General features: G+C 43.5%; 1 protein-coding gene across 1 annotated transcript in view; it reads left to right on the top strand.

Annotated features, from left to right (window-relative positions):
• The window catches only part of LOC306774153 (neurobeachin-like protein 1), a gene marked incomplete at its 3' end in the record, with an annotated part of 36,558 nt that extends 17,567 nt beyond the window's left edge, over positions 1-18,991 (top strand). The window contains exons 4-19 of the mRNA XM_079264133.1: positions 63-144; positions 247-374; positions 2,297-2,379; positions 5,004-5,089; positions 5,683-6,043; positions 6,136-6,242; positions 12,025-12,108; positions 14,463-14,561; positions 14,674-15,245; positions 15,331-15,463; positions 17,102-17,221; positions 17,315-17,624; positions 17,707-17,792; positions 17,889-17,978; positions 18,598-18,775; positions 18,846-18,991. Coding sequence (XP_079120259.1) covers positions 63-144; positions 247-374; positions 2,297-2,379; positions 5,004-5,089; positions 5,683-6,043; positions 6,136-6,242; positions 12,025-12,108; positions 14,463-14,561; positions 14,674-15,245; positions 15,331-15,463; positions 17,102-17,221; positions 17,315-17,624; positions 17,707-17,792; positions 17,889-17,978; positions 18,598-18,775; positions 18,846-18,991 — 2,665 coding nt within the window. The remainder of the gene's footprint in view (positions 1-62; positions 145-246; positions 375-2,296; positions 2,380-5,003; positions 5,090-5,682; positions 6,044-6,135; positions 6,243-12,024; positions 12,109-14,462; positions 14,562-14,673; positions 15,246-15,330; positions 15,464-17,101; positions 17,222-17,314; positions 17,625-17,706; positions 17,793-17,888; positions 17,979-18,597; positions 18,776-18,845) is intronic.
• Between the last annotated feature and the right edge of the window lie 289 nt (positions 18,992-19,280).

The raw sequence follows: 19,280 nt of genomic DNA, 5'->3' as shown, positions 1-19,280 counted from the left end.
TTTTCAAGCAAGGGAAGACTTTTCTGACCCTGTTTTTATGTGTTGATGGCTGTTCTATGAAGGAATCTGTCCAACGTTGAAGAGATTGGGACATGCTCTTACATCAATCACACCATCACCATGACAACACTCTATATTCAGCAGGTTTGACCTCATTGCATCTATTTACACTGATTTTTTGAGTCATCAAAGTGTCACTCTGAAGTATCCTGAATTCTGTTGGTCTTTCTTCATGTTATATTGCAGCTAAAGAGCAAAACAAAGGAGAAGGAGATGGTAGACCAAAGTCAGGCGGAAGAGTTTGTCCGCCATTCGCTGGCATTCTGCGAGAGCCTCTATGACCCATACCGCAACTGGAGGCATCGGACATGCGGGTAACAATTAAGCATTTCTTCATAATAACATGGCAGCAATACAGTTACGCTTTATTTCCATCATAAATTTTAACGTGGAGAACATCATTTGAACAAAAACTGAACCAAAATGCTGAAGCAGCGAATGTAAATGCAGTTATTCCAATTTCCTTTCAGCGATTAATAACGTTTTCCGACTGTGATAATTAATAGTCAATAAAATGATAAGTAGCAGCCAGGTGCTGCTTATCAAATGCACAGAAATGTTGTTTAAGAAATAAAAAGTCTTAGAGAAGCAACAGGAAAAGTATGCCAAGCATTCCCAAACCCTTTGGAAAGTCATTTCTACCAGTCTTTCCAGGGATGGACGTCCCAGCTGGTTCATCAGAAAGCCTCTGAAATGACAAATGCAGCATGTGCAACATTAGATCTAACAAGCCACACGACTTCTGGAATGTTCTTTGGAAAGTCATCCAACAAGACGATGATCCCAAACAGCAGCAGAATGACTCACCCAGACAGAAATGCTGCAAAGCTCAAAGAACTGAACTGAACGCTGGACAGAAAAGTGAAGCAAAATTCCTCCACAGTGACGTGAAGGACTGATAACGTCATAGAAAACAATTACTTCAACTTAATGTTGCTTAAAGTGCTTTTAAAGGCTTTTTCTCACACTGTTTCTGAGAATCAGGCAGGATACTTCCTTTCCTTTCAAGGACCAGATGTGCTGATGTGGTCGGCCTTCGTATTGAAGTCGTGATGGTTTTAGTGGGAAATTTTATACAAAACTAGTTAGTTTGTGGAAAATGCATAAATCCCCGAGCATGAGCGACATAATGCACAAGGTATATAAGGGTAGCGTAGCAAAGAGGGAAATTAGAGAGTTCCTCTTCATCATCGTCGTAGCAACAAAAACATCAACGTCTTTTCAGTGTCAATAGGAAGGTATAAAAAAAGATAACTGAATAAAAATCCATTTTTAGAAGAAAAAGACATGACTTTATAAATCTATGAATACATTTCATATCAACATGATGATTCTGCATTGTAGATTCATATAAAATGTATAAAAAAATCTATTTGTTAATATACAGACATATATATATATATATATATATATATATATATATATATATACATATATATATTTAGATATCACATTTGTATGGGATATGTTAAATTTATTTACTGTATTCTTTTTATGAATATATTCATTATATATGTTTATATATTTTCTCATTTACACAACTACTGCAACTTCCAGATCACAATAAAGGAGTAATCCCAGGTGTCTGGACCAGAAAAATCCAGTATTTATATTAAAATCAGAGGAACCGTTCAACATGTAGAAGTTATTTTAGATGTACAAACGTGTACATTTCCACACGTGTGCAGTAGTCCCAACCACATGAACTGACTACCTCATTATATAAACTGAAATTACATCACCTTTAGCTAGCCAGATATGGCCCTCTGTTGGGCCAGATTTGACCCTTTGGCGAGCCAGATTTGGCTCTCTGTTGGGGCAGATTGGGCCCTTCGGTGAGCCAGATTAGGCCCTTTAGCAGGCCTGATTTGACCCTCTAATGGCGCAGATTTGGCCCCTTAGTGAGCCAGATTGGGCCCTCTTTTCTGCCAGATTTGGCCCTCTGTTGGGCCACATTTGACCCTTTGGCGACACCGATATGGCACTCTGTTGGGCCACATTTGACCCTTTGGCGACACCGATATGGCACTCTGTTGGGCCACATTTGGCCATTTGGCGAGCCAGATTTGGCCCTTTGACGAGCCAGATATGGCCCTCTGTTGGGCCACATTTGGGCTTTTTGTGGCCCAGATTTAGCCCTCTGTCAGACCAGATTTGACTCTTCGGCGAGCCTGATTTGGCCCCTGTGTGTCATCATTCCAACATTACTTCATTGTTTTTTCTGCTTGCTTTCCAGAGAGCAGCTGGGAACGGTAGAGAGGAGCAGGCAGAAGTACAAGGCAGCTCCGCTCACGGTTGAGTTTGTTCCTTTCTTTTACCGTAAGTCTGTTCATCCTACTTTCATTGTCAAAGCCCAGACACTGTCTGTCTGTCTGTCTGTTTATGGAAAGCCGTTGGACTTGAACAACCACTGGAAAAGAAGGTCAGGGTTTTCTAGCAACGAGATGATTGGTCAATTTCTTCACCTGTTCGTGGTTTTAATGTTGTGGCTGGTTGGTGTTTACAGCTACGCCTCCTGTAGCATGCATGACATAAGCTCCTCTCTACTCCTTTTCTTCTCATGGTCCTTGTGAATCCAGTCTTTGTGTGTGTGTTTGCCGGGCGTTGAGACGAGCAGATAGTGAATGGTGCCTGTCAAGCCACTTGAGCAATGCTGGTGGCCATTTTGAACAACGATCCCCTTCTGTCCTGCTGAATGCGGAGCTGCTGCTGTTTGGGGCGACAGATAACGCTCCGGTTTGGCTAAAATGCTGCTTACAAGCAAGAACTTTGCAGGAATTGGACATTTCTTTGTTTAGATTTCATCTAGGGTTGGGCGATATGAGCTTTTAGTAATATCCCGATATTTTTATGGCCTGTCACGATATACAATATATATCTCTATTTACCTTAGCCTTGCATTAATGCTTTGGTGCATACAGTCACATCAGTAAGATGATTTTGTGTCTCCATTAAAACATAATTGTTCATACTGCATTAAGATATGCTGATTTTAAACATTCATGCCAAAAGGATGAAATTGTAACGAAGCAAATTGATCAAAACCGTATTTATTAAACAGTTAAAGCAGTGGCACAAACATGTCATTTTAAAACAAAATAAAGTGACTTTGCATGATGTAATAAATGCATCGTATGAAATAGGTGCTCTAGGGGGTGACTTTTCAAATGATGAAATAAATTTGTGGTACTACTACCTTTTGTGGCGACACTTTTGCGACAGTTGTTTGGTCAACATCCTCTCTCCGGTATCCAAACCACTGCCAGATGATGGATCCTGTACTATTTTTCTTCTATTCTTTTTTTTTGCCACTGAAACAGTCTATCCCTTTGAAAAATTATTTTGAATACCATTAAAACCACATTGTATAAATCAGCTTTGTCCTGCTTTATTAAACGTTAGCTTATAAAATATCAAATTTAACCAAAGGATTGTAATGTTTTGTGGAATAGCTAGCTGCATGTTCAACCCTTTATCTGGACTTGGGACTGCCACAGTGACCCAAAAAAAGACACTTTGACAGAGATACTTTCATGTTTTTTTTATTTGTGTAGTTTTCTTACTTTTAGTTTAGTCTTTTTTTTTTTTTTTTTTTGTTTTAGCTTGCTTTGGGTTGAACTATTATAAGGCTTTGCTTTATGGATACGTTTTTGAGTTTTCATGTATTTTTTTTAATCGCAGAATTTAGCATTGAAATCAGTCTTATAATACAGGCAGAATGTCCTCGTATCGTCTCCAATAAACGGCTTCAGCCAGTTTTTAATTCAGGATTTGATTCCCACTCCTTCCTGTACTTTCTAGAGACATGAGGAGCTAGATAAATATGCTTGTGTCACACACACAGTGGATGAGGCTGTGAATGTAATCAAATATAATGAATTATTTTTGCGTGACGTGAAAAACTTTGCAATTTACGTCCCACTCTGTAATCCGGAGCAGGATCAGTGGTGGATTTGGCTGTTCATTGTGACTGTAGGTGGAGTCGTGCAGGTGTCCTCTCTGCTCCTCTGACTGGCTGCAGCCGGAGCGACTGAGTGCTTTAGGACGGGGAGAGACTCTCGTTCTGACAATAACTTTATAATATGCGCTTTAAAGTCAGTCGCCAAAACACCAGGAAAGTTTCTAATAACTCCAGTAAAAGTTGTTAGATTTGTCGCTAGTCGCTTCTCACAAAAAAAGTCGCCAGATTTAGTGAGAAAGTCGCCAAGTTGGCACCAGTGGCTACACGCTGCCTCTCATGACGTAGCACGTAGCTCACGTTATGTACGTAACGAGGTGCGCTTGCTTTAACTCTCTGTGCAAAGCGGTGCAGAGTCGAGGAGGAGTGAGAAAACCCCGCCCACAGCTAAAAACAACTGCGTGACAACAGGATACTCGAATATGACGAATATAGGCATTTTCTATATCGCACAGGGGACTAGCAACGATATCTCGAGTATACTCGATATATCGCCCAGCCCTAATTTCATCCATTTTTAAATGAAGCATTGATGGTTCCTTTTGTGTTTTCCACTGGAAAGTCATTCAGAACGAAGGAAGTAGACATGTTGGAGCCAAAATATCAGATTTCTTGGCCCAAGTTGGGTGTGTTGACAGATGAGTTAATGGGTGACTGGAGCCACCATGACCTGGAGGTCACTGGCAGGACTGCCACATGCCTGAGTGGATGTGTGACAACTGAGGTCCTGACTGATGACCTTCCCTTCATGTGTTTACCAAACGAAGACGTATTTTTGGCTGAAAGACGTTAATTCGGCTGAAGTTAAATAGTTTATGTAGCATATTAATGCTCCTCCATGTGCGTTGCTCCTTTCTTTGCTGCTGAATTAGAGCTTTGGAGTTACAACAGATTTCCGGAAGCCGCATTTCTGTTTTGTGGCAACGCTTTTGCATATTTACACCACACGTCCAGATCACACCAGCCTGCTCATGTGTCTTTGCAGAGTGCTTCCAGGAGAGTGAGCACCTGAAGGAGAGTCTGAAATGCTGCCTGCTGCACCTGTTCGGAGCCATCGTAGCTGGGGATCAGGTGAGCCTCCACCTGTCCTGGAGGTCAAAGGAGCTCTGCAAACATGATCCACCCTAACAAATGGATGAGCTCAACGTGGCACAACAGCCATCTGCAGAATAAAACATCTTCATTTACAAAGTTGTCTGGTCAAAAACCCACATATGTTTTAAGCTCCCCGGTAGAAACCTAAAACCAGATAATTTCCAGTCTGATTACAGCGGTTAATCCATTTATAATCAAACAAATGTTTTTCTGCATCTATTTATCCTTCTCTGCTGTAAAAACAGGCAGCTTGACAGTAATGTCTCACTGTGTAATTTCTCACTGAGAAAGGAGTTCTATCTGCATGAGATCAGGAATGTCAGTACGTTACAGTCAACAGATCTTGTTTATTATCAGCCTGATGGCCAATGCAGAGACCAGAATATAATGAAGATTTGTGGGAAAAGTAAGGAGACAGATCTTGTGCTGATGGAGACGTAGAGTAGAAGCTGTTTCACTGTCCAGTAGACAGACAAGCTGGTTGCTCCTTTAGATCTAAAAACGCTGGATGGTTTGTCCTGAAAGGCTAATTATCTAACTTTATCTGTTTCCTCCCTGCATGTTTGCAGAGGAACGCTCTGCTCGCCATCTCTCCAGCCACCATGGAGGTGTTGATGCGGGTGCTGGCTGGCTGCTCCATGGGCAGCTGCTCTTCAGACGAGGCAGAGGACTGGGACAGCGAGGCCCCCGACCGGAAGGCCCTGCTGACTTTAGGCTGCCTGAGGGAGGTGGTGCAACGCCTCCTGGCCTCCAGCTCCGACCAGCGGCAGGTGGAAATTGCCTCGGTGCTGGAAAACTACTTCAAGCTGCTGAACTCGGACCCAGCGGCTGTAGTTGCTGCCCAGCAGCAGCAGCAAGCCAAAGGCCGAGTTCCCACACTGGGCCAACACTGGGAGAGGTGGTTTGTGGCACTACAGGTGCACATGCTAGGTAGGAGTTTTAACCTAATTACAGCTCTTAAACTAAACATCTGCGGCTTTTTAGAAGCTTCACCATTTCCCTCTGTTGTCTTTGCCTTCCAGACACTATCAGGGACATGTTCCTGTGTTCAGACAGGCCCGTTCTACAAGCCATCTTTCTCAACAGTAACTGCTTTGAGCATCTGACACGACTGCTGCAGAACAGCAAGGTAAAGACTGGAGAAGCAACGTCCTTCTCAGGGCTGTGGTCTTCTTCTGTTTCTAACTTTAAGACTTTTTGACTAAAATTTTGAAAGTTGTGTCAGTGAAACATACAAACCCAGTTTCCAGGTGGTTGGGAAATCCGCCATGTGTATAACCATGAACTCATTTACGTTCGAGTTATGTTGGCGTTTGATGCCAGGCTGCTGCAGCTCAGTCTGTTTGGTATTTTTTTTACCCAGAACCATATTTTTCTGTCGATTATTTCTTTCCATAAAGCTGCTTAACACTTTAAGTTCCTGTTTCTTCTCTCTGCTCGAAAGCTGCTTACCTAAAATGAAATGATCATATCTGCAGCCACGAGGTCTGTTGGAATACGTCTGGAGTCTTAGTCTGCTCGGTGGAGGTGTGGAGTTTAACGCCTCCTCCCGTGCTGGGGAAGCATCGTGAACGGCGCTTCTCTGCAGATGTGACACGATCACGTCCGTACGTTCAGAATCAGAAACTCTAAAGGAAAGTTAAAGTAAGAGGGCTGCGATTTGTCCAGGTTGCATTACAGCTGCGATGATCAGACAACGGTGTCAGAATTCACGTTCATAGTTCCAATTACGACAATGTGAGTTCCTCAAGGTAATCTAAATTGACCATTGGGACAGTTAGACTCCAGCAGCGACGATACTTGACATCATCAGGTCAGTGTGTCTGTGCATGTTGTGTACAGAGATAAAAACAGAGAAAGATGAGCTGATGGATAGTAACCACTCGGTTTTGGATGACAGCAGGAGTTGACCCTGATTTCATGCCTCTTGTGGGTCCACTCGTTCACCCCGTAATCTATTTAGTCATCTTCCGCTGGAGAAGAGGACGTAATGACCAGACACGCCGGCTGTGGTTGCATTTGTTTAGGCTCAGCAGATGTTTGGCATATTAGTGCATCAGCTGTGAGATCATTTTTCCTGATAAAAAAGGCCCGCTTTGCTGCAGCTGAGACACAAGGTGGGACTGATGCAGGGCCGGATTAAAAGTGCACAGGGCCCAGAGAGCCCCACGGGACCCCCTTCCCCAGCGCAACATTGCGAAAATTGTTAATGATACAGTCTGAAACAACATTTCTAACATCTCTCAGCCAGTGGTACCAGTAGCAATTCACTAGAGACTGTGGTGTAACTATCTGGCTTTTATGTTGCGGCAAAGATAAATTATATTAGGGCCGCTGTAGGCTAAACTCTGGGCTCTTTGTCTGACGCGAGTTCCAATAAACTCCAAAATACTTCTGTATTAGCAGCGACACATTTATTCTTTCCATCAAGTTCCAAGATTATATCCAACACATGAATAAACTGTATACTGACTAAACGGACTCCTCCAATGTGTGTGATGCGATACGCAGTCAACATAAATTGGACTACCTCCAAGCTCACCCCACTTCCTCATCCATTCATCTAAACTTTGTGACACACACATACACACACTCACTAACACGCCCATACGCTGATGCTGAGCGTCCTGTGCAACCTCATGAATATCCACACATACTATTATGGCTCCTACATGTACATTTTGTTTCATGTCTAAACTCCTGGTGTATGGCCTATGTGGGCCCCACTAGTCTCCGAACGGATCCCAAGTGGGCGCGGGCCCCATAATGCCCATTGGATAATCCAACCTTGGACTGATGATGCCCATTGTTTGAGTTTTCCTCGGAATTCTGCTTCCTTTCCTGCTGAACAGGAGAGTTTAGCTGCTCAGCTCTACGTGAATGTTGTCCGATTCAACATCTGACATCTTCATCACCAGCAATTTTCCAGGACATGGATGCCGATGAACCCCCCACCACCACCATCACAGTTTCTCTGAAAACACTGAAAGTCACGTGTTTGCTTTTTAACCTGTTTATGGAACGATTCAAACTAATAAACTACTTGTTAAAGTGGGATTGTTTGCCCACTTCTCTGGAAACGGGGTTTGTACTTTTCTTTATACAACTGATCAGCATGTTTACAGAGATGCTGTGTTTTATTTTGGAGGCTTCTGCTCTATCTGGTACATGTTGTCATGTTGGTAAAGTTTGACCCCCACAGGGAGCATTTCGCCCACCCTGCATGTTTTCCTCCTCACAGCAAGCCTGGATCACCAACACACCTCCACGCACTGACCCCCTCAGGGTCCCGGCTTCTAACCTCTCGCCTTCCTTCCCAACTCAACCTCATTCCCCTCTCCGTCCACCCCCCCGTCTGTCTCTCTCCTGTCACCGTACCCTCTTTTCTCCCCGCCCCTCCACACGCTGTATTGACATGTTGCCTGTTGTGTGTGTCAGCTGGTTAATGCTAGGTGCACCGCGGCAGACAAGGACCAGAAAGATATAACCAACAACAGGTTACAGACAGGAGAGGGGGACACTCAGGTACCGCCGAGAAAGTCCCAACCCACCCATATCACCCACCTACCTGCCCTGCACTTCCCCTCATCTGTTGCTGCCAAGTCCCACCCACAGCGCCACTCCACAGCCAGACCCTCAGATAGATGTGACTCATTGGATTTTTCTGTAAAAAGAGAAAAGATACTCTGCTCTCTCGAGATGAGAGCTTGTTTGCTATTTTTCATTCTTTCTTCTGTGAAAAGCCTCCTTTTTATTAGGTAAAAGCCCTGCGTTGACCTGAATTATGTAAATACAGGTGGAGAAGCCTGCATGAGGACATACTCATGCACCTTTTGTATGGAGCTACGGAAGGGACATGTGTTTTGTAAGTGTACCAACCAATCCCACTACAACCGTCTGGAAAGGCCGACGTGACTGTCACAGCTCCCTACAGATAAATCGCTTCATGGATACTCAATGGTTTCTCTGTTAAAATGGAAAAAAAAACAAGATGCATCTCAGCGCTTAAATGATCTTGTTTAGGGAGCTACGACAGCTGCACTGGCCTGGTACGGCTGCCTGTGATTTATCCAGGAATCAGAGACCTGATTGGTTCTGATGTAGGTGTAAAATGTGAGACAATTGTTTAAAAAAACAAAAACAAAACAAGGTTAAAAACTTGCCTTCACATACAAAAATATAGAATTTACCCAAAGTCTTACACATACACTCACTTTTCACACACACTCACATAGATAAAACACATAAAACACTCTATTCGAACCAATCTTAAGGATCCACATTGGTACACACACACACACACACACACACAAATTAATATACAATCATAAAAGAAAAGTCTAAAAACAGAAGTAATTAAAAGCTTGATTAAAAGCCGACTTTTAAAAAACCTCAACAGTATCTATAAAGTTTTGAACTTGCAGTTTAAAGATTTGTTTGATGACTTGCCAAGCCAACTTTATTTATAAAACACTTTCTGACAGCCACTGCTGAACAAAGTGCTAAACATAACATAATTAACATATTAAAATATAAAACAAAACAGAAAACAATGTAACGGTAAAATTTAAAACCACAAAATATAAAACAATTAAACAAATAAAAACAATAAAAGCAATAAAACAAACTCATTCTGGGTAAAATGCCAGTGAAAATAGGTGGGCTTTAAAACTGGCCAGTGATAAAGTCTGTCTGACCTGCAGTGGAGTTCCACAGAGCTGCTCCCGCCACAGAAAAGGCCCTGTCCCCTCTGAGCTTCCTCCGTGTTCTCAGGACCTCCAGTAAACAGCTGATCTGCTGACCGGAGGTTTCGGGAAGGGGAGTACATGTGTAGCAGCTCAGAGAGGTAAGGCGGGGCAGGGTCATTTAAAGACTTAAAAACAAATAAAAGAATTTTAAAATTAATCCTAAAAAGTACAGGCAGCCGGTGCAGTGTGGCTAAAACAGGATAAATGTGCTGTCTTACGACTTGCAATATTAGCTGCATTTCTATTAGATTTTCATTCATTTTCTACGCCGCTTAGTCCAGTTCAGGCTCGCAGGAAGCTGGAGTCTATCCCAGCAATCATCAGGTGAGAGGCAGAGTACACCAGGACAGTTCGCCAGTCCATCACAAACCATTCACACTCGCGTTCAGTCCTGGGGAGAATTGAGTCACAGAATGGCGTTTAGAGTGATCAGTTAACATGCGTGTGTTTGGACGTTAGGAGGAAGCAGGAGCACCCAGAGAACGTGCAAAGTCCGCACAGAAAGGCCACTGCTGGAAACCTCCGCCTGGCCTTATGGCTGTGAGGCCGCAGCGCTAACCGCTACACCACAGTGTATTTGCAAAGTCAAAGCTTTACGTCTAAAATGAAGACAAAGTACAGTTGTAATTGCAGGTGTTTCCTCAGCCATACGTCATGTAAAATGTCATCTCCACTTTCAACGTTCTTCTCCTTCATTTCTCTTTCTAATTCCTATTAAAACTGCGTTTAGCTGTTGTTTGCTATCAAGGATGACAGTTTTTATTTTTCTCTTTAAATTCCGTCTCCTCCTCGTTCCATACGTACCGTACCGTTTACTTTAAATGAACTGGTCACATGACCCTCAACGTCATGTTCAGTGATGCATAAATGCAAAAAAAAATAGTGTTTCTATGACACTTTTGTGATATAATTCTATATTGACACTGAACGGAAAAACTATTTCATGAGAGCGTAAAAGCTTTTTAGCAATATTTGAGTTTTGGTTTTTTTACGTTAGGTTTTTCCATTTGCATTTTTTATTACAATATTTAGCTTTTGCACATTTTTTGAGATGTAATGGAAACAGCTCCATACTCTTATTCATCATTTACTGCTGGTTTATTGAAATCTTTACTGATCTTTTCTGACTTTTATGTAAAAGTTAGACAGATAAAAGTTACACAACTTATGTCCATGTCTTGGCTCCGTACCTTTGTTGTAGCTCTAACCTGATACAACAGCAGGCACTGCATCTTGCTCATCAGGTTTGAGGGCTTGCATGTTTTTAATCGTGAAAAGTCACCATTAAAAAAAACTTTAAACTTTATTAAAGGATCCTTTTGTTTCGTTTAGAAGTTTAAATCAGATAAAATTTGGAGAAAAAGAATGGAAAAAATAAAAACAACAATCAATGCTCAGGAGGCGAGTGGCATTTGCTCAGGAGGCGAGTGGCATTCAGCTCTGACGTCTCACTTTGGAGTGGCTTCTTGTTCTTTTTTTTATCAGCTCCATTTCTGTGATAAGGTTGCCTCCTGGGCTCTCTTCACCCCCCCCCCCCTCCTTTCCCATCACATCGTCCTGGTTTTCTGCGATACACTATGGGTTCAGCTGGAATGCTATCACAATGGCCTTGTGTGTGCTTCTCCAATGTTTGGTGGTTTGAGGTGATCTGGACTGCGTGCTGTTGCCTGAGTTTTCATTTTGGCCGCAGTCCCTTTCCAGCCGGTCCATCACTTCACAAATTCCTGGTTATCACACGAAGAGTCTGGGAGATAAGATGGCGGGAATGAGCAGGACGCAGCTGGACGGAGATGCGTTTGTGTCATGGTTTGTCTTGTGTTTGGGTTGCATGCTGAGTGTGTATGTTTCTGCTGGTTGTTATACATGCAGTATGACTTCCGCCACTGCAGTGACAAACAGGGTTTTAAGCTTTATCAGTGATTTGACTCACTTCTTTAACTGAATTAAACTGAAACTCTCCTACTCGATTCTGCCTCTTGCTGGCGTGTTTTTGTTTTATGGCTTTAAAATTATTTAATAACTCAACAAAATTTGGGGCTTTAGTTGTCTGCATGCTTGTTTTCCTTACGTTACTCGCCTGTAAAACGAAGATATTGGACTTTTAATCAGGAGTTAGCAAATGGCTAACAAGTGTCTTTTATTTGCAATTTTTATTTTTCCCAGGTGTTTCAAGGGCGACTCGACTCCCTTGCTGTAGCAACCATCAAAGCCCTGACAACGGTGATGCACAAGTCACCAGCTGCAAAGGTGCTCAGATTAAAGGAAAAGCATGTTTCATACCTGTTGTTTATTTGGTTTTTTTACTTGCATGTCAAATCATGTGAAAAAAGTGCACTATTTTTTCCTTAATGTCTGGTCCCTACCGGGTAAATGCAGCCTCAGTCTAACAAGCATAAGTTATGGTAGAGACACAGACTGTATATAGAGATGGACGGAGCCTCCGTAACGTCACCCATAGGTTTCTGAAGCGCTGATTTGAAGCTCGGTGGGCGGTTCCTACCATCACCATCTTGGCAGGGGCATGCGTGTTGTCTCGCCCAGAAAATACAAATATGGGCAAAGAGGTGGAGCTGAGAGGGGGGCTGTGAGCGTCATGGTGGACGATTGACATCGAGTGAACTCTGAGCTTTCTGTAGCTAAGAGCTAACCAAGCTAACCCGGAGATAACAGGAGCTAACCAGCTAACGGAAGTAACCGGGCTAAAGCTAAGTCATGTTGTTAACGGGCTAAAAACCGCGGTTGTTCTACTTTCTTCGACTTGAAGCGGGAGATCGGGTACCTGTCAATCAAAAGGACACGCCCCTAAATGCCGAATTTCCAAATTAAATTACTTTTAAATGGGCGAGTTAGAAAAAAATTCACTCCCCCCCCAGTTGTCGTGAAGGTAAACCTGACCTATTAAACTGAAAATGGATTTGTGAACCAGCTGTAAACATGTTTATTTCTGCTGTGAAGTTGGACTTTTTAACATGGGAGTGTATGGGGATTCATTCTGTTTTGCAGCCCCTAGTGGATGAAGGGAGAACTGTTTTATGCACTTCCGCATAGGCTTCACTTTTAAGCGCCGGAGGCTCCGTCCATCTTTCATATACAGTCTATGGGTAGGAAACTAAACTAAAACACAGAAGCTGGTGTGTGAAAACAACCTGCGTCCTTACTGCTCCATATCAGTTAAGAGATGAAGATGCTGCTGATCAAATATGCCTGATTAAATGCTCACCAGTAAGTGTGAATACTTTAGCAGGTTGCAGGTCTGAGCGCTGGGATCTTTCCGGGATGTCCTACCTTGAGCACAGACAGTGGCAATATAAAAGCATGTGGTTTCAGGGAAAAAAATGGATTTATTTTACATGTAAAAATGCGTTAACTGACACGATATCAGAGGTCAAATGAACAAAAATCAAGTCAAGTCATAGTGATAACTCAACAAAAGTAACTCCTTAAAGAAATGAAAACTAATTTAACAAGAAAGATTTAAATACTGGCTGGTCAGACTGGTCATACAAACGCATAGGTGGAAACAATACTAAGGGCAAATTCACATCAGCCTTTTTGTGTGTATTTCTGCAGTATACTTGCATAAGACACAATAAAAAAAAAACCAAAACCGTGATAGTTTCCTCTTGATGTTTAACTCGCAGTGGAGTTTTCTTCTTCACGTGGGTCTTGTCCTCTCTTTTTTCTAATTACAAGTGCAGCGCCACCTTTGGTGGGAATGGGGCGTATATTATTTTAATGGTTTGGCTCGTTTGACCAAAGTGCAATGCAGTCTCGTTCCGCGTAGATACACCCCCCTACAACTAAGCCAAGTCCCCAATAGGACCGAATCTAGCGGACTATCCTGATGTGAATGCACCCAAACAAACTAAGTAAACATAATCCAGCAGTTCGTACATAATCAGGCTGTGCAGTGCCCAAAGACAGAGTTAAAAAACCCAAGAATTTGGGCTCTTTGTCAGACTCTCCAGGACTTATTTAGTGTGTTAAACATTCTAGTTAAATTGCACAACTTTAAAACTGACAGACAAGCTAAGTGTAGCGTCCGCATCTATCTTTGTAAACACAGCACACAGCATCACGTCGTCCGTACATACAGAGGCATGTACACTTCACACAGTCACGTTTAAGCGATCATGTAAAAATGCAAAAAAATCAAGAGGCGTCTTGGCTGCAGACTGGAGAATGATGCGGGGCTAGATGTCCAACCCCACCCCCTCAATATTTTGATTGGATCATGTGTACCTTCACTCTAAATGGCAACTGCTAACCCTAACCCTGACCCTAACCACACCCATTTGGTATCCAACTCCGCCCAATATCCAGCCCCGCCCCATTCTCCAGGCTGCAGCTTGGGGTTATTGAAAAAAATCTGGTTCAGAAACGTACAAACTACAATGAACTGAAACCATCTATGATGTTAGATGAGCCATCTCTCACGTTGACGTCGTAGGGAGCAGATTTAATTAATTTTTTTCCCTTATACACATAATCTTTGGCTTGACGGAGGCTGTATTTTGTTTTTACACACACTGTTTGAACAAACGCAAACTGAAGCTGCGAGCTGAAAGTAGCTTTTTTTTTTAAAACACTCATTCCTTTAGGAGGTTTTTAAGGAGCGGATTGGTTACAATCATCTATACGAAGTGATCATCACACTCGGCCAGCCGTCCCGCCACCTTCTCAAAGAGCTGATGAACATGGTAAGAGATGACATTACTTCCTCTTTACCTTGTCTTCATCTTCAGCTTAATTCTGTTCAGGTTTTTGCAGGTTTTACGTCTCCTTACTCGCCGTATCGTTGTCGTTTTCCAGGCAGTGGAGGGTGAGCACACCTCAGTGGGCCTGCTGGGCATCAGTAATGTGGAGCCGTTGCTGCTGTTGGTCCAGTGGCTGCCAGAGCTGGACTCACCTGAGCTGCAGCTCTTCACGGCCGACTGGCTCCGCCGCCTCTGCTGCCTCAACCGTCAGACCCGCGCCACCTGTGTCAATGCCGCCATGGTCATGCGAGCTTTAGCTGCTCTGGAGCGACACGAACGCCTACACAGAGCTTGCGCCGAAAGCCTGTTTGGATTAGTGGGATCGCTGGGCTCTCAGTCGTTGAGCAGCAGGGAGCTACTGGGACTTCTGCGTCTTCTCAGGCCTACGGAGTCCAACCAAGCACATCCATATGTAGGTCCTGCCCTGAGAGCCCTCCTGGCGATGGTCCGGAAGCAGGGATTAGAGTGCGCCATGCAGTACTTTGATCTGTCGCCCAGCATGGCCGGCATCGTGGTCCCAACGGTGCAGCGCTGGCCAGGTTCTGCCTTCAGCTTCCTCGCCTGGTTTTCTCTGGACCAAGACCAGCTGGGACCGCTCAGCAAAGACAAAAGAAAACAGCTCTACAGGTAAGAGAGGAAGATGTCAGTTTCATTCCAAATGTGTCAGCAGAAGGATACATGTCTGCTTTATTTTGTGCTCTGTTTTTTGCAGCTTTTTTACCCCAGGGGGGACGGGGTTCGAGGCCTTTATCAGCTCGGCAGGTTCCCTGGTGGTGGCTGTGTGCACCAAGAAGGAGTACGTCACCGTCATGCTGCCCGATTACTGCTTCTGTGACTCTCTCTGGGTGAGTCTGTGACTCGCAAACCCCCACCAGGGTCAATGGGGTTACCATTCAGTTTCACAGGGCATAACATCTGGAGACTAGGAGACAGTGTGGACAGTGGGTTTGACATTTTCTCAACTGAAAGCTCATTTAAACCATTTTAATATGTTAAAACAACAGATAAAACACACAAATACTGGGTCCAAGTGGACACACCCCCATGTGCACAGGCAAATGTCTCTATTGAATTGTAAAAAAAAAAGTGACAATAAATCAGAATTACAATAAGACTAAATTCAGCTTTACTTGTGAAAAGCATCCAGATGAAAACCTCCATTTCCCTGTGTCCTTTTAAAGCACTTTACAGTTCAAAATCTGTTTTCTGCCCAGACTTGATTGGACAAAAACTAATATCAGTCATTCTGTGTCCCTCCTTGTCGTTTATTATTGGTAAGATGGATGTAAACATAGTGACATCAGCAAAATACCCTTTATGTTGTGTTAGAAAATATTGAAATGTCACAATAATCTATCCATCTATTTATCCATCCATCAATTTTCCGTTCTTTCGGTCACGACCCACAGCTCATGACCATAGGTGAGGGTAGGAATGTAGATCGACTGGTAAATCGAGAGCTTCGCCTTCTGGCTCAGCTCCTTCTTCACCACGACAGACCGGCGCAGAGTTTGCATTACTGCAGACGCCGCACCGATCCGTCTGTCGATCTCACACTCCATCCTTCCCTCACTTGTAAACAAGACCCCGAGATATTTAAACTCCTCCACCTGAGGCAGGACCTCACTCCTGACCCAGAATATTATGGGTGACAATACTATATTTATATTCAAAAGCATTGTATCAATTTTTATCCAACAAGCGATTGTTACTGATGAGGCAAAAATCCTTATTCAGTTGTAAATAAAGATCAGTGTTTTTATTTATTCTGCTGTGAAATGTCTTTATTCAGTAAGTTAATGGAAAGCAGGCAACAGTGTTGAGTGTTCACTGCTAGTAAAGAAGAATTGCAATATATTGTCTTGCTTTCCTGATATATTGCAACATATCATGTTGTTGGCCCGTATTGTGATACATATCATATCGCCAGATTCTTGCCAATACACACCCTTTTGATGGAGAAGCTCTTCCCCTCATAACTCAGATATTTCCAGGTGCATGCATGCATTAGTCTAATGCACAGATCCACCTGTTTGGATGGTTTTAGTCCACTTTGTAGCCACATTTGGCTGTCCCCATCGCATGACGCGAAGCCTCTCTTGGTATCGCAACCCTGTTTTGATATTAAGATGATTTACCTGTAGTTTGGAATTACAGAGACGTTTTTAATTCTTTTGAAAACATCACAAAGCACAAAGACCCCTGGGGGTCATTCATTCATTCATTTTCCTAACTGCTTAAGGGTTGCGGGGAAGCTGGAGCCTATCCCTATAGGCAGAGTACACCCTGGACTGCTCGCCAGTCCATCACAGGGCCACACAGAGACAAACAACCACTCACTCCTATGGGCAAATTAGAGTAGCCAATTAGCCTAACATGCATGTCTTTGGACATGACCCCTGGGGGTCCTTCTGGTTCAATGGCAGTCAGGTTAAGTGAATGTCTTTAATGTGTCTTTAATGAGGCTGACTTTGCTTCCACAGCACAGCATCGGTGTGGTGCATGTACCCGGGAAGAGGCCATTTGGACAGAGTCAGGTCTACATTTATGTGGACGGCCAGCAGAAACTATCCGCCCCCCTCAAGTATCCCACCATGACGGAGGTGAGACTCGGTCCGTCCTCCTGTTCCTGCTTCTATTATTCTCAGTTGTTTTTGTTTACCTTCCTGTTGTGTTCTTCTGCCCTCCACCTGTAGCCGTTCACTTCCTGCTGCATCGGCTCAGCGGGCCACCGCACCACCACCCCTCCTCCCTCCCAAATCCCAGACCCCCCCTTCTCCTCCGCCACCACACCCAGCACTCGCTCCTCGCTGGGCGGCATTCTCTCGCCGCAGACCTGGGGAGGGTTACTCGGGGGGAAGCCCGAGTCTGTGACGAAGCTGATCTCTGCCGGGACCCAGGACAGCGAATGGGGAAGCCCGACGTCCCTGCAGGGCCAGCTGGGAAGCGTCATGGTGTTTCATGAACCTCTGCAGCAAAACCATGTAAAAGCCATCTGCAGTGCAGGTAGGCATGGCGACGCCATGGAAATGAGGAGTGGAAAAGGTTTAGTATTGAAGTTTCACTCTTTTTTTTTTTTCTTTCTCAGGTCCAAACTGCATCTCTCCATTTAAAGCCCAGGAGTCGGACGTTGGTGACCTGTCATCCAAGCTGCTGCTGCACTACTCGCCCAAGGTGGTTTTCAGTAAAACCTCGCCGATTCCAGGTTCACGGTCATCATTTAAATCAGATTGTTTACAACGAAATCAACCGTCTTCTTTTCTTCACCAGGCGTGTAGAAACCCCATCTGCCTCGATCTGTCCCCAAACATGCTGCACGGGCGTCTGACTGGGAAAAAGGTCATCAACTGGGACATCAAGGTGAGACCATCATCTGGATTTTTTATTGTATGGAAGCCCCCACACACACCTACACACACACACACACACACACACACACACACACACACACACACACACACGTTAGAAACTTCTAAACCTTGTGTTAAAGCAGAAAGACAGTGGTGTTGTATCAGCTTCTACTTCATTTATTTTACTGTCGTTTTAATTACCTTTTAGACTCAGTTTATTTTGTTTTCTGTCTTTTTGACATATTTTACTCTGTATTGTTGTGTAATTTAGTCTTTTTTTTCAAATTAGTTTTTGAATTATATTTGGTGTTTTTGTCATTTTGTCATGTTTTCCCATTTTATGGGTATTTTTTGTATTTTAGACTTTTTGTGTAGTTTAGTCTTACTTAGAGTGTTTAAGTCTTTTTAATTCTTTTAATATTCTTTTGTCTTTTAGCTTATTAAGTTATATTTACTCTTTTATGTCTGTTTTCCAAGTCTTTTAATGCCATAATCTGGTTTGGTTTTAATGACTTTTTGTATCTGTGTACAAATATACAACATTCTGGGTTTTTTGTGCTTCATGATCAAAGTGGATTGTTTTCCTAAATGTGCTGTAATTGAATCAAATGTGTGTGTTTCTTTGTCAGGATATGATCAACTGCGTCGGCGGCCTCCCAGTGCTCTTCCCTCTACTGGAACAGCTGGCCCTGATAACCTCTGATCAGCAGACCAGTGATCCTGCAGCTGGATCAGACTTCATCACCCCTGATGTGGTGACTCCAGCTGATGGCGACTGGGTCATTCTGCCATCTAACAGGGCTTCAGGTCTGCTCAGTTCTCACACACACATCATTACAACGCAGGAAGTGAGACTAAACTCATCTTCCTCTTTCAGAGGCGCGTCTGGAGAAGAATCTGGTGGCTACTTTCCTTTTGGTGCTGAAGCATTTCCTGCAGAGACACCCGATCAACCAGGAGAATCTGCTCCACTCACATGGAGTGGGAACACTGGGAGCCCTGCTGCAGAAGGTCTCGGCTTAACTTGGCATTACTTGCATGACCATGTTGGAGTTATGATTTCCCCGTTTCCCTGCTGTTGTCTGGTTTCAGTCACTTTTCTCTGTTTGGAAAACGAAGGGAGTTTCTGTTAATATTATTAAATCTGCAAGTTGTGGCAATAAATGTTACAAAGTCGGAGAGTTTTAGGCAATAATACAAATTCTTAAAGGTGTCACATTGCATCACTGTCCATGCAGTTAAAACTGGGATCATAGACATACTGTAAATACTCGTACGTCACCGGCGCTGCCGTATTAGTCCTGCCAAGTTC

Source organism: Telmatherina bonti, assembly GCF_933228915.1.
Source record: "Telmatherina bonti genome assembly, chromosome: 24".
NCBI lineage: Eukaryota > Metazoa > Chordata > Actinopteri > Atheriniformes > Telmatherinidae > Telmatherina > Telmatherina bonti.
The sequence above is the reverse complement of the archived record's forward strand: the minus strand, read 5'-3'. Positions and strand labels throughout refer to the sequence as shown.